The sequence below is a fragment of the Phycodurus eques genome, chromosome 8 (genome assembly GCF_024500275.1).
Source record: "Phycodurus eques isolate BA_2022a chromosome 8, UOR_Pequ_1.1, whole genome shotgun sequence".
Taxonomy (NCBI): domain Eukaryota; kingdom Metazoa; phylum Chordata; class Actinopteri; order Syngnathiformes; family Syngnathidae; genus Phycodurus; species Phycodurus eques.
This window is the reverse complement of record NC_084532.1, coordinates 6,632,613-6,656,352: the sequence shown is the minus strand read 5'-3', so window position 1 is coordinate 6,656,352 and position 23,740 is coordinate 6,632,613. Positions and strand designations below refer to the sequence as shown.

At 40.0% G+C, this 23,740-nt stretch overlaps 3 protein-coding genes across 4 annotated transcripts in view; 2 read left to right on the top strand and 1 right to left on the bottom strand.

The window, feature by feature from the left end:
* The first annotated feature begins 325 nt into the window (after positions 1 to 325).
* LOC133406417 (transmembrane protein 69-like) lies at positions 326 to 3,070 on the top strand. 2 transcript variants are annotated; one of them, XM_061684022.1, is made up of 4 exons: positions 326 to 417; positions 785 to 832; positions 926 to 1,068; positions 1,177 to 3,070. In XM_061684022.1, exons 2-4 carry the CDS (start codon positions 785 to 787, stop codon positions 1,712 to 1,714), a joined length of 729 nt encoding a protein of 242 aa, XP_061540006.1. In that variant the 5' UTR covers positions 326 to 417; the 3' UTR covers positions 1,715 to 3,070. The 2 variants fall into 2 exon arrangements, with proteins under 2 accessions (XP_061540006.1, XP_061540005.1); XM_061684021.1 differs by having other exon boundaries at positions 926 to 3,070.
* A 921-nt stretch (positions 3,071 to 3,991) lies between these two features.
* On the bottom strand, positions 3,992 to 18,137 carry LOC133406416 (mitochondrial adenyl nucleotide antiporter SLC25A24-like). The gene is made up of 10 exons (XM_061684020.1): positions 17,483 to 18,137; positions 14,645 to 14,771; positions 13,049 to 13,136; positions 10,773 to 10,884; positions 8,335 to 8,493; positions 8,082 to 8,234; positions 6,828 to 6,935; positions 6,054 to 6,221; positions 5,815 to 5,965; positions 3,992 to 5,672 (listed from the first exon to the last, which is right to left on the bottom strand). The coding sequence occupies exons 1-10, from the start codon at positions 17,780 to 17,782 to the stop codon at positions 5,491 to 5,493; spliced, it is 1,548 nt and encodes a 515-aa protein (XP_061540004.1). The 5' UTR covers positions 17,783 to 18,137; the 3' UTR covers positions 3,992 to 5,490.
* Positions 18,138 to 19,305: 1,168 nt separating this feature from the next.
* The window catches only part of fam102bb (family with sequence similarity 102 member Bb), a 28,280-nt gene continuing 23,845 nt past the window's right edge, over positions 19,306 to 23,740 (top strand). Inside the window, exon 1 of the mRNA XM_061683875.1 lies at positions 19,306 to 19,538. Coding sequence (XP_061539859.1) covers positions 19,393 to 19,538 — 146 coding nt within the window. The 5' untranslated portion in view covers positions 19,306 to 19,392. The remainder of the gene's footprint in view (positions 19,539 to 23,740) is intronic.

Genomic DNA, 23,740 nt, shown 5'->3' with positions numbered 1-23,740 from the left:
CGAAACTATGTGACAGTTTAATTTTTTTTGTATTAGTTTAACTTGAGATGTGTTTTTGATGGGGGAAACGTTGTAGATCACACATTAAATATTTAAAATCAGTAAGCTGCCAAAGCTGTTTAATGGAAATAAAACTACTACTACTAAATAAGAATGTTTCTTTCCTTAAAAAAAAAATCTGGATACACCAACTAGTGTAGTGTCTCTTAGTTTTTACTTTGATTCCTACTTAGGTAAATATCGTAGTTGGCGTTCATTTTTGTTCGCTGTTGGTGGGAACATTGTTTTCGACAACTTGTTTGACACGGATGATTTTGACGTCGCAGCTATTTGTGTCCGCTACTGTGGGTCACCGAAAGCTGAGAAACTACACGATTAGTGGTTGTCATAATATGACGTTTTGGAGCTCATTCAGAGGTAATTTTCCATTTTCTAATTCATCAATACTGTCTAACTTTGCAATGACCAATATAAAACGGTTAAATCGTTTAGAAAACTCAGGGTATTTGATAATATCGAGTTGTTTATAATCTGTAAATGTTTTTATAAGCTATATATTTATATCCAATGAATAATTGGAAAATGCGAATATTTGAATATTTTTATTATGGATGTAAAATACTTGTCAGATGCATCCTACTTTTAATTTATTTGCTAACTTTTAATAAACGTCTTTATTTTTTTATTTGGAGATACCCAAAAAAGAAAAATGTTCATATGTGAGCTATATTGTGCATATTTGTGTGTATAACCTAATCGGTGATCCTTTTACATCTTTCTTTAGATGCTCTCTGTTGTATTTAAAAGAAAAAGCACCGTAGCTGCCCAGAAGGTAATACAACGTGTGGTGTCATATCTTTGTTTATTTTACTCATGAGTATAACACTCATGTAAGTAAAAATTTGACGTCCATATCTTTTCTCAGTTATTGCACTTGGCACGACACCCACCAAAATGTTGGCCATCGTCACTTCTCAGAGTAACTAATTGTGGATCAGACCCTCAACTGGTCAGCTGGGCCTCCTTGGCCAGGCCGTCAACAGAATGGCCTCAAGTTTCCTGGGAAAAGTATTCTCCTGTCGTCCTTGCTTGCATGGGGAGTGGCCTCTTTCCGAGGACCCCATTTAATTTGGCTTTTACAGCGAGGAATCAATATTTCCATTCTTCTGTCATAAGGCTAAAGAAGCGACTACAGCCCGAACCTCCTCCCAGAGAGCTGGACCTGCTACGCTATGACATGAAGGACTTGTGGAAGAGTCCCAAACCAGCTCTGTGGTTGGGGTTTGCCGGACTGATCCCCTTTGTTGCCCCCCCTCTCTTCATGGGCGTGACTGAAAGCTACCTTCCCGAGTTTGCCTACGCTCAGGTGGCCTACGCCGCCTCCATCGTTTCCTTCCTGGGCGGAGCTCGTTGGGGGTTCGCCCTCCCTGATAGCAGCCCGGCTAAACCTGACTGGATTAACCTGAGCAACAGTGTGATTCCTTCACTCTTAGCCTGGGTTACCATGCTAATGGCCGACAGCATTGTTCCTGCAGCAACCATGGTTATCATGGCATTGGGAATCTCACTTCACTATGATCTGTCACTGCTGCCCACTTACCCCAGCTGGTTTAAAGCCCTGCGTGCCATCTTGACCATGGTGGCATTTTTTTCCCTAGTTGGTACACTCATCGCACATGGAATTTACCCAGAGAAGAATTTGTTTTCAGAGTGAGAAAACATGCAGAGATTATAGACAGTCTTGTTGCATTCATGACAGCGTTCACGATAGATGTTTTGCAGAAAGGGGATAGCTGTCATTGTTTTATTTTGAGTGAACACAGAAATTACATTAAAAATGGTTTGAGATGGTTTTGGATGATGACAAATTAATTGCTCAGATATATGGTGGATTTGAAATTATTTATTCATTCATCTTCCGTTCCGCTTATCCTCACTAGGCTCACGGGCGAGCTGAGCCCATCCCAGCTAACATCGGGCGAGAGGCGGGGTACACCCTGAACTGGTTGCCAGCCAATCGCAGGGCACATTTGAAATTAAATCAATCCAATTAGTAAATCAACTATTATGATACAATATGAAACAAAATCACAGTGCTTGCAGAGTTTTCGATTAACATGTTTGAGGTCAGAGCAAATTGATATTGGACAGGTCCAACCATGTTTTTGTGGTCCACAGGGAAGAAAAGGGACCTTCCTTACACCATTCCCACAAAGTTGAATGCATAACATTGTCCAAAATGTCCTAATAAGATTTAAGATTCAGGGGGAACTTGGGAATCCAACCCAAATCCACACTTTAATTATATTGTGTATTTATCATATCCTCATACAGTTTACAACTTGGCAAATATAGTCAGTGTTACGTCTTCAAAGGCTGGATAAGACAACTTGGAAGCAGTGACACTGGTGAGGTAAAGTACATTATGTAAGGTGCCGTCTGAAGTAATCACTGCTTAAATTTAGCCTTTGGGCTCAAGTGCACCCAGTGACAAAAATCAGCTTGAGTGAAACCTTTTCAGTATTAATTCATAATCATGTTCAATTTATGGGTTCTGTGGTGACACAATGTCAATATTACAACATTTGGTACATCTGCGCAGGTTAATCAGATCCAGTAGAAGCGCAATGATCAATTCTGTCACTTGTATCGGTCAATTTTTATTAGATTGAACCAAACAGTCAGGTCCACAAGGTGTGTACATGAACAGAACGGAACATGGTGTGACTTTTTATGATTTTGATTTAACCACCCTAAAACTATATGCAATTGAAGTGTAGACTAGAAGTTTTGCTAAAATTTTACATTTTGGATTGACAGAATTTTTATGTAGAATAGATTACTGAGATGGCGGCACGGTGGACGACTGGTTAGAGCGTCAGCCTCACAGTTCTGAGGTGCAGGGTTCAATCCCCGTCCCCGCCTGTGTGGAGTTTGCATGTTCTCCCCGTGCCTGCGTGGGTTTTCTCCGGGCACTCCGGTTTCCTCCCACATCCCAAAAACAGGCATTAATTGGAGACTCTAAATTGCCCGAAGGCATGACTGTGAGTGCGAATGGTTGTTTGTTTCTATGTGCCCTGCGATTGGCTGGCAACCAGTTCAGGGTGTACCCCGCCTCCTGCCCGAAGATAGCTGGGATAGGCTCCAGCACGCCTGCGATCCCAGTGAGGAGAAGCGGCTCAGAAAATGGATGGATGGATTACTGAGACAACTCTGTCTCAAAATCATTTGTTGTACATATGACCCTAGTTTTTAATAGTTGGATGACACTCCCACGGATTTGATTTTCTACCCTGGTGATGCTTTGCTCAGCCTTCACAATTTTTTTTTTTTTTTTGTGGGATTATGTGAGCTTTGCACTTTCCTTTTTAGACTCGGTGCTCAACAAACAGCTCCGGCCCAAGTTGTTATGGTAACTAAAGCTTAACTTGCCGTTGGCCCCACAGTTGTGAGGGCAGGGGGAGGGGGGAGTGGCTTGTTTAAATGAGACTGACCCCTTTTGATGAAAGCATGTCACAGACATCTTATTAAGACAACTGGGTTCAGTTTCAAATTCTGGATAAAAATGCACAATGCAGTATTACTCCTTTAATTAAATCTAAAAGTACACTTCAATCACGATCATTTCAAATTGATATTAATGGATAAAAGGCAAAATGATAACTGTTACTGTCTAAATATTTCTGGACCTACTGTATAGGTCCATCTTTCCACTGTCTTGATGCACTGTGGTATAATGCAAAATACAACTACAATAATGGATATATCGTTAAATAAATCACTCTTCTCATCAAAATTAAGATCACTATCTTTGAAAAAGGCAACTTAGTTCTCCATAAATTGTGTGTATCTTATTAAATGTCAGCTAAGTATATAGACCTAAGTTATCCTGGTAGTACAGATCCCAATTTCCTTCTAAATGTTGACACACACCATCTGTACTTACTCAAGACAGGTAATTACAATACATTGAAATGACCACACGTTTGTACTGAAATGTTTTAATCAATGTAAACACAAACACCTAATTCATCAAATAATGGAGAGAGAGGCAAACGTGTAGAAAAAAAACCTAAGGCACATGGCTCAAGTATTTTCAAAGGAGCCCTCATAAAAGATGACAACACACAGTGAATAACAAATGTGTACAATTTAAAAAAAAAGAGGCTTGAATCTTAGGGTAAACAACATACTGTATATTTCAATTATTACATCTTAATGAAAGCTGACCTGTGCCTTGAGACTAATAATGGGCTAGAAATGTTTGCCAAAATGAATGGATTTCTTAAAGGGAACGTTGTTCATACTCATTCCAATTTTTGAAGGCCTATGCGTGAATAGGTTCTTGAAACCCACAGACTGTATAAAAAGAGGTGGGAATAGTTTTCAGAATGAAAGTGAAGTGCTCTAAGCCTGCATCGTTTTAGTAGCCATAGAGAAGCAGCGCTCTTTCAGTCAATTAATTCCAACGCCATCATTTGATTTACTCTTCAAATGGTTGTACATCTGTAATTAGAATATTGTCTCAAATGTTTCAAGTCAATGTAACAATGTTAATTTTGTAAAGGTCTGCCTCATTTAGTAGCCTCCATATGATGAATCAAACATTCAGACAACTGCTGAACTGCCTTGCTAAAAAAAACGTCCGTTTCTCAGCTAAATAATGTAACTTTCTGTGTTGAAGTGCAATCATTTATTAAAAACATTACATCATGGCTTTATTGTATATTAATTTTCACTTATGATTTAATTATGTATTGTATGTGTCCCCTTATTTTCTGAAGTTTCACGGTAAGCACACGTTCCTCTGGTGTTTGTGACGATTAATCAATTGAAAATACTGTATATGAATTTAGTGGATACAAAATCTTTGCGTTGGGATTAGCAAGTGTGCCTCACAGTTCTGAAGGGTTTGAATCTTGACTCCAGGCTTCCTGTGTGGAGTTTGCTTATACTCTTTTCAGAAACATGCACGTTACAGTGGATCCCCGCATCCTTGTGGTTCGGCAGCCGCGGATTCACCTGTTCGCTGTTTTGTTCCCCCGATTTCTTACCAATTTTTTTTTTTTCAAATCTTTCCCCCCAATTTAAACAAAAAACGTTTTTTTTTTTTTTGTTTTTTTTTTAGAGAGACCAACATCAAAACGCTTATGGACGGTTTATCCCTGCTTGTTAAAGAATTTTAAAAAACAAAAACGTTTTTTTTCTTTCAAGGCAATTATAATAAGCATCGCATCTCTTTGTTGTTGCTGTTCAATTTTAGTGAATATAAATCAAATGTTAATCAACTATGAATTTCGTAAATATAAAATGGCATTTTTAAACCAAAAGTGTACTGTCAGTAACAGCTGCACTATAGAAGGGATGCCATTTCAAGATTATATAGTGTTGGCTACGTCACCTCAGTTTACACAGTCTATTTTTGCATTTTATAGTTTCCCAATTTGTTGGAAGACAGACATGAAAATGACAGCAGGCTACATGTTTGTCCTACTTCTGTATACCCAAGCCTGACCGCATATATTCATACACCACATAGCTGATGCTGACGGCTGGCAGCACCTTCATGAAATTGGGCAAGATGCCACGGTAAAGTCCAAAGAATCCTTCTTTCTCTAGAATCTTCTTCACCATCTGCTTCATGTGCAATTGCTCCGCACCCTCGAGAGAAGCTGAGAGGAATAGACATCATCAGAATCAGAATCATCTACTTTTATCTCATGCAACCTACTTATTCTTTTAAGACCACTTTGAAATATATGCTTTATCATTTCTAATCTGACTGAATAGTGAATGGTATTTTGATGTTTGAACCTTGTGCCTGCATCCTGGTGCGGACCAGAGCCAAGGGGTAGCTGGCCAACTGGCCACAAGTACTAGAGATGGTACCACAGCCCAGCAGCACCAGCACACCCGGGTTGGCTGTGTCTTTGGCATAGCGGGACAACCACAAGTTCTTCAAGCTCTAGTGATGATTAAAAAGGTGCGTGTGAAAATAACGCAGACAAGCGTCATGATATTTAAAGAAAACACGGGCTGGTATGATGGCTCACCTCATAAACAGCCAGGTCTATCCCAGCATATGGAATGATTCCTAGAATATTAGGAACATAGCCCTTGTAGAATGCCTTAACGCCTTCCTTTTTCAGGATTTTCTTGGCACAGTCAAACATTCCCGAGTACTGCCCTGTCTTCCTCAGGGTTAGCCTGGTCTTCATCACCTATGTCGACAAAAGATTTCGTTAAAAGAAAGACACCTTTATGATCCGTGTATACATGATCTATACCAAATTCTTTTGTGACTGTGAGCAAACACAGCAAAGTAGAGACTGCGGAGTATAGCACGGCAGGATCCAGAGATAAGGCACAGAAACATGGCAAGCTAATTTTGGCATGGGTATTCATTTTTGTCAGTTATAGCTCTGTTGCCTCAAAAGTTACAACAATGAGGCAATGAGAGCAATTCTAGACCAGCAGTGGTTTATATCACTGGTATGAATATGTCATTGTTACATTTTTTATAAACTATTAAGAAACTAGTATTTTCTGTTCTGTTAGTCCAGCAGCAGCACATGCAAATAGATTGTTCCCATCACTAAGATGAACATGAAAGGAAGAAAGTCAGAAAAAAGAAAAAAAAAAAAAAAAAATCACTACTGTTTTGTTAGACCACTGTCAAATCCTGTTTTAACATCAAACAAAATCATACCTAGAGTATACCACTAACAATAGCCCATTTGTATTCAAATGCACAGACACATAATTGGTAGATTGGTATTATTATGAGAACATTGGAGAATAACTGGTACGTGTGTTTAAGAGCGCACCTCCATGGGGTAGATGGCTGTTTGCGCTGTTGCTCCAGCAAGCGATCCTGCAATGAACCTCTCATGTGTCTTGATCTTCCCTGGTTCGCTGGACAGCATCTTCTTATACTAGTGAGACAGAGAATTAGACAGTGAAAGGAAACTTCAACAAAATAAAAACCTGAAAAACAAAGAAAGTTGGAAAAAATAGACAAGCAGAGAGAGAAATAAATTCCACAAGAAATATTCATCCATCACAGAACAAGACATCATTAGTGCCCCAAATTCTAACAAAAAGGGTCTATGTTCTTTGTCCGACAGCCACGTGTCCAAGTTTGATACAGCCCCCACCTCTTTCATCTTGGTCTTGTGGATGGCCGGGTTTAAAATTTAGAATGAGAGGAGCTGCTTCCTAGGGAAAGTATCCACATTCCAGTAGCGGTAGCGGTGTCCTCCTTAAGAACATAACCCGTCTCCAGCACGAAGTGATCGAACAGTGTTTGTCCTGACAGAGCATCCAACTTGAGAAGGAACAAATATCGGTCGGAGACACCCTTAGCAGAACACAGCCGGTGTCCGTCCATGGCAGTCCCACGATGTGCAGAAGCTTCTGCTCCACTTGGAATCAGAAGGCTAAGAGGCGTGATGCGATGTCCATGAAATGAGACGCAGCTGCGACTGTGGGATGCAGTTTTTTAGCCAGAAGAAGTTAACAACCTCCTTCTGGATCCTCTTGATCAGGATGTTGACAATTAGGATGCTTCCCCTGTAGAAAGCTGAGGTAGCATCTATTTACCACTTGTGTAGACAATTTAGAATCTTCAGTTAATCTAAGAATTAGGTTTGTGGCAAAACTCATGTAGGCAAGGGAAGAACATCCAAACTCAGCTGCTGCTGAGATAATAAGTCTTTTCCGTTTGCTTTGCCTGGTGGAAACGGTTTCTGTGGCACCCTCCCAATATTTGTTTCAGTAATCTTTTGAACCAAAAAGGGGGGAGGGTGTCAAAAGGTGTCAACTGGTCAGTTCAGGAAGGAACTGTAGTCTGAAATGTCAACCATCAAGGAAATCTGATCATATACTACTTTTTGTAAAGTTGACACTTTTGAGAAATTCTTCAGTATCACTTTTTTTTTTTTCCCTTGCTACGGTCTGTACATCACAATTCTGCTTGTGTGGCAATGCCGAACAGAGAAAATTGCTCCAAGAACAACGATCACTACTCTTACAAACACTCAAACCCAATTGGAAAAACTATAAATTGATTAATTCATTACCTTCTCATAGGCCGTGAATTTAATGGCAGTCTCTGGGGCAATCTTCAGGACATTAATGCCATTTCCTCGCCACAAAGACGCCAAGCCTCCTTCTTTCAACATTTGCTTGAAACCACTGACCAAGTTGATTTGGTTGCTCTTGGAAGCGTGGACCTGTAAATTAAGAGTCACTTTGAATATTCATGCCGGGTGTGAAAAGATTACCTGAAAATAAAATGAATCCCAAGTTTGAACAACAAACGTGTAGGCACACCTGCATGAAGACCTTCATTCTGTCCAGTGGGGCAGTTCCTGTACGGGACACTGCCCCGGCCATGGCCCCCGCAGACAGCTGCTTCCACCACAAACCTGTGGTCTTCTCCTCTTCCGTAAACTCATCTGGGATGGTGAGGCTGTCACCAATGTCCAACACCTGGACACAATGCAATTGCATGTATAATTGAATTACAAAAACATATAATTTCCCTTTTTTAACGCAATAAGCAAACTTCATCATGGAAACTCAAGACAGTACATTTAAAGTGAAATATTTGATACACATTTCAGTTATAAGGGGACAAATTAACACGTTACTGTGGCGATAAAAATGTACTTACAACTACAAACTGGAATTCTCTTCATAAAGGTGCTCTTAAGACAGGCTTTCACTTTTTTTTTTTTTTTTTTTTTTTTTTAAATATACATTGAGCAACCACCACAATACAAACTCCAGGCCTGTCAATACAAGAGCTGTGTATGAATGACATCATTCTACAAAGAGAATAATGCTTGACATTGTCAGAGGGCCGTTCATTGAACAGTTTATTATTGTGGTTGGAGTTTACAGAGGCGTCGACTTTCCCAAGTTGTGCAGGTTTCTAATATGTTGACACCCTCATGTGGCAAAATGAGGGATCCAAAATAAGACAAGCATCTCTCAGTATGATGCAACACATACAACACTGCAAACTGTAACCACAATAAATCATAAAGATATTGTTAAATGAATGCACCTCTAACTTGCATCTTCCACATTTAATAAATATTAAATATCCCTTAAAGTCCGTAAGGATATATAAAATTAAAGCCGGAACACCTTCAATCGTCTTTAAGATGATCTATTTACTGACTCCTAATTGTTGATATTATTTTTATTATTACTGCGAGAGTCACTTTCCCTGGATGTTTGCAGTCTATGTTTTTAAAACAAGGGTGCATATTTTATGTATTTCACTTAATTGTAATGTTTCAAAACCCCTGTCACTAACAACTTCAACAGGACTAGCAAAATGTCTCCAAAAAGCCTTAACTTCATCTGAAAAAAGTTGCATAACTTTAAGAAAACTTCAGCTAAAGGACTCAACCTTTTTTCATTGTAATTAAGGAAATGACAAAGAATCCACATTCAGATTTCCGTCTGATCACACGGCAATGTGGTTTATGTTGTTAATGAACAAGTTTTTCTTGCACAAAGGACCTAAAACTCAAGGAAATGTGAATGAACACATTATTTATGCAATATTCAGTGAAAATTAGGAGTACCACCAACCACTTTAATAAATGGTATATACACATACCAGGAACACCAAACACCAAGACAAGTATGTCAAGTTCAAGAACCTACCATATCCACCTCCACCTCATAAACGGTCCCGTCATCATCAAAGTCTAGAAAAAAATGGTTCCTCTGTTGTGGCTGCTGCTGCTGGTGAGGCTGCAGCAGAGCCATTGTCATCCCAAATGTTATAATACACTACCGAGCCACAGTCCCTTCAAAAACTGGTCTGGATCCTTCACACTACTAAATTTAGGACCCTGGTCAGATAAAGTGCTTCCGAAAGAGAGGAATACCAATTCTCTTGCATGAATAGTGAAGGTGATTGCATGCTGTCGTGTCTGATGATGCCCCCAACTCTGCTTCAGTCTCAACACAATCACCCCTTGGCCTGTCCCGATCTAGACTCACTTCATCTCTGTTGTTCTGTCCCAATCCAACTGACAACCTAATCCCTCAGGTCAGATTTAAATTATCTTACCTCTGCCAAGTTTAGCAACCACGCTGTTATTTAAAGTTGTGCCATTGAGCAGTGGCAGCCAAACCGAGCGCTAAGCCATTGACAAGAATTGGCTACGTTTCAGGCATGCAACAGAGAAGTCAAGAGCTATTTATGAATATCCAAAAACCCAAATTATTTTTTCTGAGGGGTTTCAAATACTGTGTTCTTAATTTGAAAAGCGATTTTTGGGCCCTGTTGTTTTACTTATGAATGTTAGAACAATAACATACCCTAACCCCTGACTTGACCATTTTGAAATAATGCCAAATGTTTGCAATTCCACCATATTCATTGCATATCTGAGTATGTCTGCCATAATTTTGGAATGTGTTGCTGCGGGGCTCTTGTTTGACAATAATGTAGTCACAGTGCATAGTTTCCCATGTAATTCCCAACTAAATTTCTTGCGAGAACACCTCTCCTCTGAGAATGAGACTCTAGTCATATTCTGGTTATTGAAAAAAATTCAGCATTATACGACAATACATTAGATATTTAAGACTTTATATTATATTTCGCGATTTAAAGAGCACTGAATTAAGACGTGACTCTGTTTTACATTTTTTGGGCAAAATAAAATACATTACTAGTTCTTTGGGTGTGTAGACATCGTCATCAAGCTGGAATTGTGACTGGTGACAGGCTTCCGACATACCGTCGTGTGTTTCCAATATCGGACAATCTCCTCAAGGTTGGTAGCTGTGGTTAATAGGAAATGCTCCCTCCATTCATTCCAGTCCACAGTCATGGTGCCATCTCCATCAATACTGTACAAAAAGACAGAAACGATCGAGACTTATAGCTATAGTATGTAACTTTTGGCGACCCCCGCCCCCCCCCAAGCTCGAATTCCGCATGACAACAACAAAACAGAGCGTTTCGATATGATGTAGGCAATGCATGGTATGCCCCTTAAATGTGATTCTACAGCAATGTTACTATGTTTTGAAGGACATGCATCATTTGCAGAGCGCCACCAACTGGGCCAGCATGGGAAATGAATAGGGCATTCACTAGATATAAAAGATAAGATACCGACAAATACAGCAAGATATTAGAGGAGCTGAATGGCTTAATCACCATTGTGTCAACCTTCTCTAGTAGTGGCTTGGGTGAGAATGTCTTTTTTAAACAAAGAAAGTTGTGAATTATACCTTTTAACATTTGCGATTAAAATTAAATATGATGAATAGTAAAATGTGTTTAGTACCGCATGTGTAAAAGAAAAAAAGGTGGTCGTCAAACAATAGTGGTAAGTGATGTGGAAATCTCTTTTGTTCGTTTATATTAGTTAATATTGTGTGTGTGTGTGTTTCTTATTTGGTTCACTCGCCTGACTTGTGACAGTGTGAATGTGAGTGTGCATGGTTTGTCTCTATCAATATGGGATTGATTTGTTACCAGTCTGTACATAGTTTGTCTTTAGTCCAAAGTTACCTGGGATAGGCTACAGCTCCCTGCGACCCTGAACTGATAATTGGTACAAAGAAAATGAAGGGATTCATGTCTTTCATGTCTGGCTTTGAGGTTCCTTGTACGTCACGGCATGAGTGCCAGAACCTGTTTTCCATCAGCACTCATTATGGAAGGTAGGCATTCCAGGAAGTAGGTACTTACATGATCCAGTAGGAAAAGTTTGGAAAGTGATATCATACCATTAAACCAGACATGTCAAGCTCCCGGCCCGCGGGCCGCTTCCGGCCCACGCAGCAATTTCGTCCGGTCCGCAGGATAAATTTGAAGTCAGCATGACATTGACCCACACAACGGCATCAGCCAAACATTCCAACATTCCATGAGGAGCGTCTTCTTCTTTGTATGAACTACAGAGTACTCAGTGTTGGGGGTGTGATTTTACGAGAGTTGGTCAATCAGGTGTAACCAGTGACATTTTTCTGCTCGCTGTCAACCCCCCAAAGGGTGATCGATTCCACGCCGGCACTGTCTTGCATTGGGAGATGAGAACGCTGACCACTGAGCTAAAAGCTTCGTGAAGTTTCTTAATGGACTGTACATCCGCAAAGCCAAGCTTGTTCCCGTTATACGGATATCAGTTACAAAAGAGCCACATGGCTACTTATGCACCGTTCGTGCATTTTAAGTACTTCAGTACTAGCAATTGTTACTACTAATTTTAGAAGCTCTTTTTGTTGTCGATTGAATGAAGACGCCTTGCCAAAGAACTCGCGGTTGTGTCTATAATTGATATCGCCGGTTCTTCTTTGGCTTTTCTTCTTTCGTTTTTCTTTCTTCTTCGGGGTCAGCCAATTGTAGGCATTGATAGTGGGAACCATTTTTTTTTCAATTTGAACGATTCCAAGAGTACCGGAATTTTAGCCCCGGTTCCAATCAGTTCTCGATTCTCGATGCCCAAGTCTAACTGTACTTAACACTATCATGTTTTTGAAGTTGAAATGCTGTTTCTAACACCAACCAGATCTAAAACCATCTTTGTAGTCAGCTAATTTCCCAGTCAAATTAGTCATACCAGTCCCTTAGTTAAAAAGAGCCTCAGCATAAAAATCATTCATTAAAAGTAATTTATTTACACTGCAGGTCTCTGGAGCCCAATTCCAATATATATATATATATATATATATATATATATAAAAAATGTTGAATTTTTTTTATTGTCTATTTATGTCTACATTTCAAGTGGCACATATCTGATATGACTGCGTTTACATTCTCGGAACACATGGAACAACCTACATTTGCAGATGCCCAAATTGTATGTAACTAACTACACAAACATCAACACCAGGCTGTAACAACACGGAAGTAAACAATAAACAAAGATTGCAGCATATTTTTTTTCAATTTACACTTCCATGACACTATCTGAATTGTGCTACTTGAGAGCATAATTGTGACATTTGAACCATGCAATGTCCAGCATCACTGAGATTAATTGGGAACACTAAAAAATACCTCTGAAGGATCTTCTCTGCTTCCTTTTTGCCGATGTCCAGCCCAAGATCTGCAAGGGACTGCTTGATCTCCATGAAGTCTATTTGACCTGTTCAAAAGAAAAACAAACACAAATAATAAATATACAACCCCAATTCCAATGAAGTTGGGATGTTGTGTTAAACATAAATAAAAGCAGAATACAATAATTTGCAAATCATGTTCAACCTATATTTAATTGAATACACTACAAAGACAAGATATTTAATGTTCAAACTGATAAATTTATTGTTTTTAGCAAATAATCATTAACTTAGAAATGTATGGCTGCAACACGTTCCAAAAAACTGGGTTAATCCTCAATGTACAATTGCAAGGACTTTAGGGATTTCATCATCTACGGTCCATAATATTATCAAAAGGCTCAGAGAATCTGGAGAAATCACTGCATGTAAGCGGCAAGGCCGAAAACCAACATTGGATGCCCGTGACCTTCGATTCCCTCAGGTGGGACTGCATCAAAAACCGACATCAATGTGTAAAGGATATCGCCACATGGGCTCAGGAACACGTCAGAAAACCAACGTCAGTCAATACAGTTCGTCCGAACATCCGTAAGTGCCGCTTGAAACTCTACTATGCAAACCAAAAGCCATTTATCAACAACACCCAGAAACGCCGCCGGCTTCTCTGGGCCCGACCGAGCTCATCTAAGATGGACTGATGCAAAGTGGAAAAGTGTTCTGTGATCCGACGAGTCCACATTTCAAATTGTTTTTGGAAATTGTGGACGTCGTGTCCTCCGGGCCAAAGAGGAAAAGAACTATCCGGACTGTTATGGACGCAAAGTTCAAAATGCGGTATCTGTAATGGTATGGGGCTGTGTTAGTGGCAATGGCATGGGTAACTTACACATCAGTGATGGCACCATTACTGAAAAGTACATACAGGTTTTGGAGAAACATGTGCTGCCATCCAAGCAACGTCTTTTTCATGGACACTCCTATTTATTTCAGCAAGACAATGTCATACCACATTCTCCACGTGTTACAACTGCGTGACTTCGTAGTAAAAGAGTGCGGGTACTAGACTGGCCTGCCTGCAGTCCAGACCTGTCTCCCATTGAAAATGTGTGGCGCATTATGAAGCGTAAAATACGACAAGGGAAACCACGGATTTTTGAACAGCTGAAGCTGTACATCAAGCAAGTATGGGAAAGTATTCCACCTACAAAGCTTCAACAATTAGTGTCCTCAGTTCGCAAATGTTTATTGAATGTTGTTAAAAGAAAAGGTGATGTAACGCAGTGGTAAACATGACCCTGTCCCAGCTTTTTTGGAATGTGTTGCAGCCATAGAATTCTAAGTTAATGATTATTTGCTAAAAACAATAACGTTTATCAGTTTGAACATTAAATATCTTGTATATCTTGTAGTGTATTCAATTAAATATAGGTTTAACATGATTTGCACATCATTGTATTGTTTTAATTTATGTTTAACACAACGTCCCAACATCATTGGAATTGGGGTTGTAATTAAAAAAATAAATCCACCACCCAAATCATGGCATTTTTACTGATGCATGATAATCCTTGTTTGAAAACATTTACTTTACCATCATTGTTTTTGTCTAAGCTCTTGAAGGTCAGTTGTAACTTCTTCTCGTGTTCCTTCAGGTACTTGGAGAACTCGTTGAAGTCGAGCCCTTCATCTTGGTTCTGGTCTCCAGATGAAACAATTTTCTAAAGAAAACAGAAATTATTGTTGGAATAGGGCAGTACCGGTATTTATCGATTAGGTTTCAGTGTCATTGAACATGCTGACAAAACTTCAACTGCCAAAAAAATAACATCAAACACCGTTAAACTAAAAATAGATGATTTACTACAGCCTAAAATTGGAAATTACTCTAAATCTCAATCTCAAAGATACATCAACATATGATATCGATGGGATTGGGCATCCTTTGAATTTGAGCAATTCCTGTCCCGATACCGGTTCCTCATTTCGATTCCAGTTCCAAACAATTCTCGGTTCAGATTCTTTTAAGAGGTGGCAAAAAGGTCTGCATGGTTTAAATAAAGGATGTCCAAATTATGAACATCCATTTTCTTAGCAGCCCGCAATACAGACTAAAATGAACATGACTCTGGGTTCTTTATAGCCAGTATCAATATCAAACCTACGAACTAAAAGGCAATGTGTGTGGAACTAACCCAATTGACTTAATATTCATTAATTTAATGTTTCAGCTAAAGGTTAAATATAGCATTGTTAAAATAGTTATTTTGGGACTGTTTTATCACGTCAAATAGTTTGTATGTGCAAGCTTTAACTTGACTTCCTGTTTTAAGCTTGCAGCCTCAGACGCTACACATTGGGAAAATCTCCTTTGCACAATATAATCTTATTCCAAGTGTTGCACTGAGTCGACTGGTCATTCATTTTAACAAAGTTAAGACACACTTTTGTTCGCCGCCGCTGCCGTTGGGCACAAGCACAGCATCGTGCGCCTTCTTCTTCTTTGGTTTATGCCGCTTCTTCGTTGCTTTTCGCCACTTCTTCTTCGAGGCTGGAGGACTGGGCATCGAAACCGGGAGCCGAAATGTTTAAATTTGAACGGTTCCGGGAGAACCGGAATGTTAGTCCCGGTTCCATTCGGGTCTCAATTCTCGATGCCCATCCCGAGTGCCTACTGCCTACCTAAGCTTTAGATTATTAAACTCAATTAGCTTCACCTGTCACAAATGAATATGCTACCACACACACTAGATTTAATAACATGATTAAGAACTTGGTGAAACTTTGCTATTGGCCAAAGTATAGTCCTAGGAGGTGTACACATAGCTCCACTGCGCTGAAGTACAAATGGATACACTCGAAAAAATACATTTAAATCTCCGCATACAACAGGCACGCTCAAGGAACTGGAGGTGGCCCACCAGCCCCCCGCTGAATTTAACTGCACTGGAGGAAGAAGTATTTCTTCTTCTTTGGTTTATGCAGCTTCTTCTACTGGAGGGAACTGTATTTCTAATACAGTTCCCTTCTAATACAGTTCCCCTTCCCAGTCAGGAAAGCACGGTGGAACATGTTGTTAGTTCTGCCTCAGAGTCAAAAGTTTGAGTCTTGGCTCATATTTTCCCCTATGTCCATTATGGCTCCATAATTTAATTGAAAACTCAATGAACCCATAAAAATGGCCCTGGGAACAAAGAAAGAGTTCATCTCTGTATAAATTGACGCTCAAAGGAAACTTGTGATGAAAACTTGCATGATTATTAAACAAAGGTCTCAGCAAAAAGACACAAGACACACACACACTCCTCCATATAGCTGAGCAAAGTTAGCTTGTGTCTGTGCCCAGAACATTCTAATATTTGTCAAATTGCTAGCATGTTGTGCAACCTCAAATAAGAGGATCCAATGATCCTCTTATTTGAGGTTGTCTTTGTTTACATCCTGACATATTGAGGAACACAAACGGAATACGTCGTCACGTCCGCGGCACAAGAAGGCATGCTCAGTGACCACCACACTTACTTTTAACAATTGGATTGTTTATATTTATGGCATGGAAGTCTTTTTCATAGAAATACCCAGTTAGTTCGATAATACTGCGCATTCGGACTTTTGTGAAAACTCCGTGTGGCACAGTGTGTGGCCAACTGTTTAACACGTCGGCCTCACAGTTATGAGGTTATGAGGAGTTTGCGTGTCCTCCCTGCGGGCCACATCGTAGTCACGGTTTCCCTCAGAGCGCCGTTGACTGTGAAACCATATAACTGTTTAGGTGCCTCGTAATACTATTACATACACACAACAAATTGATGGATACCTAGTTTTGAAATCAGAATTCAAGGGTAATAGTTTATTCAACTCAGTTACTGTGAACAGAAAATGCTTGCAATAGCTCAACAATACTATTTATTGTATATGAGAATTTGAGCAAGAATCATCTGTGTCAACCTCCAAAGTTGACACAGAAGATTTGCTTTCGCGGGCCACATAAAATGAGTTGGCGGGCCAGAGTTGGCCCCCGGGCCTTGAGGTTCCGAATGGCATGCAATGAACAAATTAGTTACGACAGTGGCATAAGAATATGTCTTCACTTGGCATAAGATGGCAGGCTAAAGTACCGTAATTAGTATGTTTCATTTGACTACTGACTATATCATATTCTTTTATTGCATACTAATGTAGTTGTGTAGGTTAGGAAGAGACTTGCGTACAAATCAGCGTAGGAACTCTTATCAGTACATGTACACTCTGCATAAGGAAACTGCAAGAGAACACGACATTTGTCCTTCTTCTAAGAGATTACAGAGAGAGTACGTGGGTGGGCCCTCGTTTTCATTGCGTCCACACAATATCGAATGACAGCGACTGCACCCGAGGCCGGTACTCAACAGTATGTCATATTGTGCAGCGTTTATGGCAGGTTATTGGTTACCCGAGCCGCTCCTTTCCGGGTCCGGATGCCCATGGCAGCCAGGCCTGCCTTCAGCTCCGACACATCCACTTTCCCATCCTTGTTCGTGTCGAGTTTGGCGAACAGCTCCTCGTAACTTTTGGAAGCATCCGATGCGCACCGGCAGTCGGTAAAAAACAGATTTCGAACCATTTGGTACATGGTGGAAGAAAATGCACTCCTGGGCTCGCCGCTGCTGGTTTCGGCTCCGTGGGATTTCCGCAATGTCGCAGCGAAGACAACACACGTCGACCGGGGAGACGCTTGCATGAAGTAGATCATCAAATCGCTTTTCTTTGGGAAGGAGCGCGTGGCTGACTTTGCCTGAGAGACCGCCTCCCTTCTTTTTTTTTTTTGTGCTCGTCCACGCACATGAGCCAGACACACCCTTCATCATAAACAACACTGCCGTCTTACTGCTTCGAGGCTTCTTTATATTCAATTAGAAACCCTTCATTGCATTTTTTTAAAATTTTTGTTTTTATTTTTTTTATGTTTTTTTAAATGACTTACTATCGCACTTTTAGTCATCGACGGCGCCAAAATGTGATAGAGGGACCTAAGTTCTACCGTAGCGTGGCACAAAATGCGATGCACAACTGCTGTTGAGTCCAGCTGTTTTGACTTTGTCTTGAGGGCAGCTGTTGCTCTCACGAACCCACCAGAGAGACAGAGGGAAGTGGCCGACTGCTCATATCAAGTTTAGGGACACCAGGCTGCACATCCGTTGAGTCGGTCACATCCAAAATAAAGGCTAAGGCGGCGTTAACGTTCAACTTTTTTTTTTTTTTTTTTTTTTTAAATGCACACAATATGTACTTGTGCCATTTATATATACAAAGCATACTCGTTCCATTGTAGTAGGCTATAGTTTGAGAAATCCCAATTTATTATCTGTAATTTCTCTGTACTGGCTGATTGAACATTGTTGATTTTATTGTCTTAATAAAGTTCTGTCTCCCTATATTAGCAGTTTTCATTTCATTTATTTTACATTTGCTGTGTATTGTGCATAGTAGTTCAGGCGTTTTATTTCTATATGTTCATTATAATTCTTTGCATTGTATATTGTGACGCACAAACTAAACATCAACATTAAAAAAAGCGTTTCCTGTCAGGGTTCGCCACAGCGAGCCACTCACGATTGTTTGGCAGTTATTAGGCCGGATGCCCATCCTGACGTGATATATACGGAAGCATATTGCATTCACTTGGGGGGGGAAACAACTCCTGCTTTTCTGAGTAATTTTTTGGAGGGCTTTGTTTTTTTGTATATATTTTTCTGTTTTTCTGAGTATTTTTTTTGTTTGTTTCACTGTCTAATTCCCCCCCCCCCCTGTTTTTCTGAGTAATTTGGTATTGTTATTAGTCACTGAAAAAAAAATTAGTCAGAAAAACGTAAAAAATAGTCATAAAAAAAGGGGGGGGGGGAATAGTCATAAAACAGGGGCTTAGACATACAAAACTGAGAAAAATAATTAGTCAGAAAAACAGAAAAAAAATATGCAAAAAAACAAAGCCCTCAAAAACACTACTCAGAAAAACAGGAGTTTTTTTTTTTTTAAATCCACGTGAATGCAATACGCTTCCGTAGATATACTACAACTGTATAAAAAAATATTTTACAGTAAAGTAAATAACGACCGATCCTGAGTGACACTGACGGGAGGTTCAGTATTCATTTCAAAGTATGTTATTCCAGTAAGCATTTTATTTTGAAAAATCAATTGGAAGTGCTTTGTGTGCAACTTGTAGGCCGCTGACGAGCGTTCGTGAGCGCTGAGAAGCTTCCCCATCCTCCTCCCACAACACATCACTGTGTCGGTGGCTACGGATGCCCAATGGACGCTCGACGACATTGAACGTCCATCTCAAGACTGCCGAAGCCGTTTATGGATTTAATGATGATGAAAAAGAAGAAATTCAAATTCAAAGTGGATTTTGAGCTGGACGAGCTCTCGTCGGTTCCATTTGTCAATGGGGTCCTCTTCTGTAAAGTCAGACTCTTGGACGGCGGATTCTCCGAGGAGTCTTCTCGGTGAGCTGTTTAACGAAATTCGGCTTGACCCACAGTACTGAATTGACCTGTTATTAGTTACCACCGCAGAATCGTCCCGTTTAGCTCAAACGTTAACGAAACGAACTCGTTCGCCAGTCTCGACCAAACGGTTTCCTCACGACATGCACCTTAAGCCGTGAGGCTTAAATGTGAGTAAGCGACCGAGATGTCGGTAAGTGTTATGCAAGTGCTATATGGAAGATGCTGGGGCAACCCTCTCCTGGCTGCCACACAGCAGCAAAGCTAAACCTAGCCAAAAAAAAATCATGCTCGAATAGTCATTTCATTTTTAAGATCATATGAACAGTGGCCTTTTTCGTTATTGCGTATAGGAGATATTCATTCATTTCGACTCCATGCCAAACGATATTAAAAGCTCATTGGTTTCATTGTTCATATTATTTAGTGAATCCTAACGGTCAATCACTAAAATTAATATTACGTTATACAACAACATAAACAAGAAATGCTGACTTTTTTTTTTATGGTGTGTGATTGCCTTGCCATGTACATTATACACGGATTTGGAGAAAGAAACAAAAAAAAAAACATGCAACTTGTGCAGGACTGATGAACTATGTAGTTGCTATCCAAATTCTTACTGTTTCTGACTGAAGTACACAGAAATCTCCAAATTTGATCAGGGGTACACCATGGAGAATTAGCCCGTTTCACACTACATGCCACAAGCCGGCTGGTTTCCATGTCGGGGATGATGAATTTTACCCAGGGATTTTCTGCAATGAGGATTGAGGCTGACCTTTACATTTAACACCCAACACTTCACTTCTACCAATTGCGTTGAAAGCAATTGTCACAGTCCAACAAGTATTGTCTACTTTGCTGCTTCTGCCCTCTTTAGACATCTAATGAACCGGTTGTGTTATGCTGTACACAGTTGCGCAATATCTTGATTTGCTTGTTTCTGTAGGCGAAGGCAGATCAATTCCGAATGTTCAGTTATCGCTCTGATGTGTCAATTTTGCAGTGTGAATTTGTCTGTGTGAAACAGCCTACTGGGACATGCTGGAGTCTCGCAATGTCAGTCTGTGACTTCAGATGTTTATATTTCTTCTTTACACATGATTATGGTTTAACCACCGGGTTTTGTGCCATATATTTGTCCGAAAACATAGGTGGAATTCTTACTCTTTGACCATCGAAGCGTTCGACTTTTGAGCTACCATTTTACAATGGTGTAAAAAAATGTTTGTCCCCCTTCCTGATTTCTTCTTCTTTTTTTTTTTTTTTTTTTGCATGTTTGTCACACTTAAATGTTTCCCATCATCAAACAAATGTCAATATTATTCAAAGACGACACAAGTAAACACAAAATGCAGTTTTTAAATAAAGGTTTTTATGATTAAGGGAAAAATAAATTTGCAGCGGGACAATGATCCAAAAAATTCCAAAAAGTCCGCCTCTGAATGACTGAAAAAACCCAAAATGAAGACTTTGGATTGGCCGAGTCAAAGTCCTGACCTAAACCCTATTGAGATGTTGTGGCATGACCTTAAAAAAGGCGGTTCATGCTTGAAAACTATCCAATGTGGCTGATTTACAACAATTCTGCAAAGATGAGTGGGCCAAAATTCCTCCACAAGCTCTGTAAGTGACTCATTGCAAGTTATTGCAAACGCTTGATTGCAGTTGTTGCTCCTAAGGATGGCTCAACCAGTTATTAGATTTAGGGGGGCAAGCACCTTTTCACACAGGGCCATGTAGGTTTGAATTTTTTCTTCTTCCTTAATAATAAAAACCTTTCATTTAAAAACTGCATTTTGTGTTTACTTATGTTGTGTGACTTATATTTGTTTGATGATAGGAAACATTTATGTGTAAAAAAAAACATGCTCAGAAATCAGAAAGGGAGCAAACACTTTATCCCACCACTGTATTTAACTTTCTGCCTTTTTTTCTGCCTTTTTACTGTGAAGTTGCTGTTCGCTGCCGCGCCATCGTCGTCGTTGCATCTAATTATCTCAACGCACAGAGTTGTAACAGCTTTGTGAATGACCACTTCAAACAAAGCCAGTTTGAAAGCTGCTATTGTCAATAAACAAGGTTATCATGGCACCACTAGATGATCATGACACTTATTAGGCATCAAATCAGATTGCGCTGACATAATTTCTTGCATGGTGGCTGGAAATTGCTCTGATGTCAAGTCCTCAATTCATTTTCGTGGCACTACATCTTAGTGACAGCATTTTTCAGCATTCACACACGATCTGGGGGAAGAACACATTTTATAACATAAAATATAGTTTTAGGGTGTTCTTTTATGAACACAATACGATGGAAAGAGCGAAATATAATCCTTGTCTCACAGCAGTGGGATTGCCAATGATTAAAAATAAGAACAACTGTGGGTCCAGTATCTTCCGAGTGTAGTATTTGTATTGTATGGTATTTGTACAGGATTTATGGGGACGTCTGAGAGCTGTTCTAGTTGGCCTCTCTTACGCTGACCCTCATTTCTGGCGCCCTGTTACCCATAATGAGAGAAATACATAGACATAAAAAGACAGGCTGATGGGACTTCAAGGTTATTGCTTTTGCTAAATTCGCATACTGGCAGAAATGGGTCAGACGATTTGTGGATTTTGATGACTCATTTCATGTCAGCCTGCTGTTTAACAATATCGAAACAGTCATCCATAAATAAACAAGGACAAACAAATAAAGTTTATTTCTGCAATTGTTTATGTAGTTCCTCTTCTGACAACTTAACTTTGGGTCTGAGCATTAGACCATAATGCATTTAGTAGGTCTGACCTCAATTCCATCCATCCATTTTCTATACCGCTTGTCCTCACGAGGGTCTTGATCAAGCTGGAACCTATCCCAGCTGACTTTGAGTGAGAGGTGGGGTACACCTGAACTAATGCCATAGAAAACAAAATCTGGACACTTTTGGATCTCACTGCACTGCTCTGCCGTTGGTTGAATTCACGTCACATGGTTTATGCCATGTTGTCAACCAAGGGTCATCATTCCCAGCATTGCCATGCTTTCGATTTAGTCAGTTTTGGGCCTTTATTAAGTGGATTTTTTTGAGGTTTTTCTCAAAATTGCTTGTTGTGTGCTGAAGGCTGTTCCACTCATCCTGGGCAAGACGTGCGGATGCATTGTTTGCTGCAAATCCCCAAAAGATGACTACTGTGTTAGGCCAACCCTATATTATCCATCCATCCATCCATTTTCTGAGTCGCTTCTCCTCACTAGGGTTGCGGGCATGCTGGAGCCTATCCCAGCTATCATTGGGCAGGAGGCGGGGTACACCATGAACTGGTTGTCAGCCAATCACAGGGCACATACAAACAAACAACCACTCGCACTCATATTCACACCTACGGGCAATTTAGAGTTGTCAATTAACCTACCATGCATGTTTTTGGGATGTGGGAGGACCAAACACCAAACAAATGAATGTGTCAAAAGCAATTTTTTTATTTTGTTATTTTTTTTTTTTTTTTAAAAGGGGTGGGTGCGATTGCAGATGCATGCCCCGCCAACCCTCTGACGGCCTTGGTTAAAAAGTGTTTGTTGTCTTGATAATCATAGCCTATTTATGTTACAATTAACTAAATGGCCATGATAACAATCTGTGATTAAGATGAATAAATATATAAATATATTGTGAGGTTTCAGTTCTGAGGACCGGGGTTCAATCCCCAGCCCCGCCTGTGTGTTTGCATGTGCCTGCGTGGGTTTTCTCCCACGCAGCTCAGACAATGGATTGTGAGGTTTCTGTGGAAAATATCACTCACATATGGCAAATCTTGGAAAAAGTCAATTGCTTTACATTATGTCAAGCTGACTGACAATATGGCACCATTGCATGCCACTGTCCAGACTTTATTCTCTACGAGTTTGCCCTGAACTGGTCGCCAGACAATTAAAGGGACATGTAGACAAACAACCATTCACACTCACACCTATGTACAATTTAGAGTCTTCGGTTAACCTGGGAAATATGTTTTTATAATGTGGGAGGACGCTGGAGTACCTAGAAAAAAGCTATGCAAGCATAGGGAGAACAAGCAAACTGCACACAGGGAGCCCGGATTCAAATCCACAACCTCTGAACTGTGAGGCGGACGTGCTTACCATGAATTACCCTGCTGCTTCTGGTGATTTTCATCAATATTTTGTTCCAGATTTCTTGTGAATTCTAT

What these genes read in the sequence shown, in the direction of transcription:
- LOC133406416 (XM_061684020.1), bottom strand. Translation starts at nt 17,782, where the DNA reads ATGATCTACTTCATGCAAGCGTCTCCCCGGTCGACGTGTGTTGTCTTC. An exon ending in CCCGGAAAGGAGCGGCTCGG is followed by an intron (nt 14,772 to 17,482) that starts GTAACCAATAAC and finishes TGTTTTCTTTAG; the next exon opens with AAAATTGTTTCATCTGGAGA. An exon ending in GAATGAAGGTCTTCATGCAG is followed by an intron (nt 8,235 to 8,334) that starts GTGTGCCTACAC and finishes CTTAATTTACAG; the next exon opens with GTCCACGCTTCCAAGAGCAA.
- LOC133406417 (XM_061684021.1), top strand. Translation starts at nt 785, where the DNA reads ATGCTCTCTGTTGTATTTAAAAGAAAAAGCACCGTAGCTGCCCAGAAG. An exon ending in GCACCGTAGCTGCCCAGAAG is followed by an intron (nt 833 to 925) that starts GTAATACAACGT and finishes ATCTTTTCTCAG; the next exon opens with TTATTGCACTTGGCACGACA.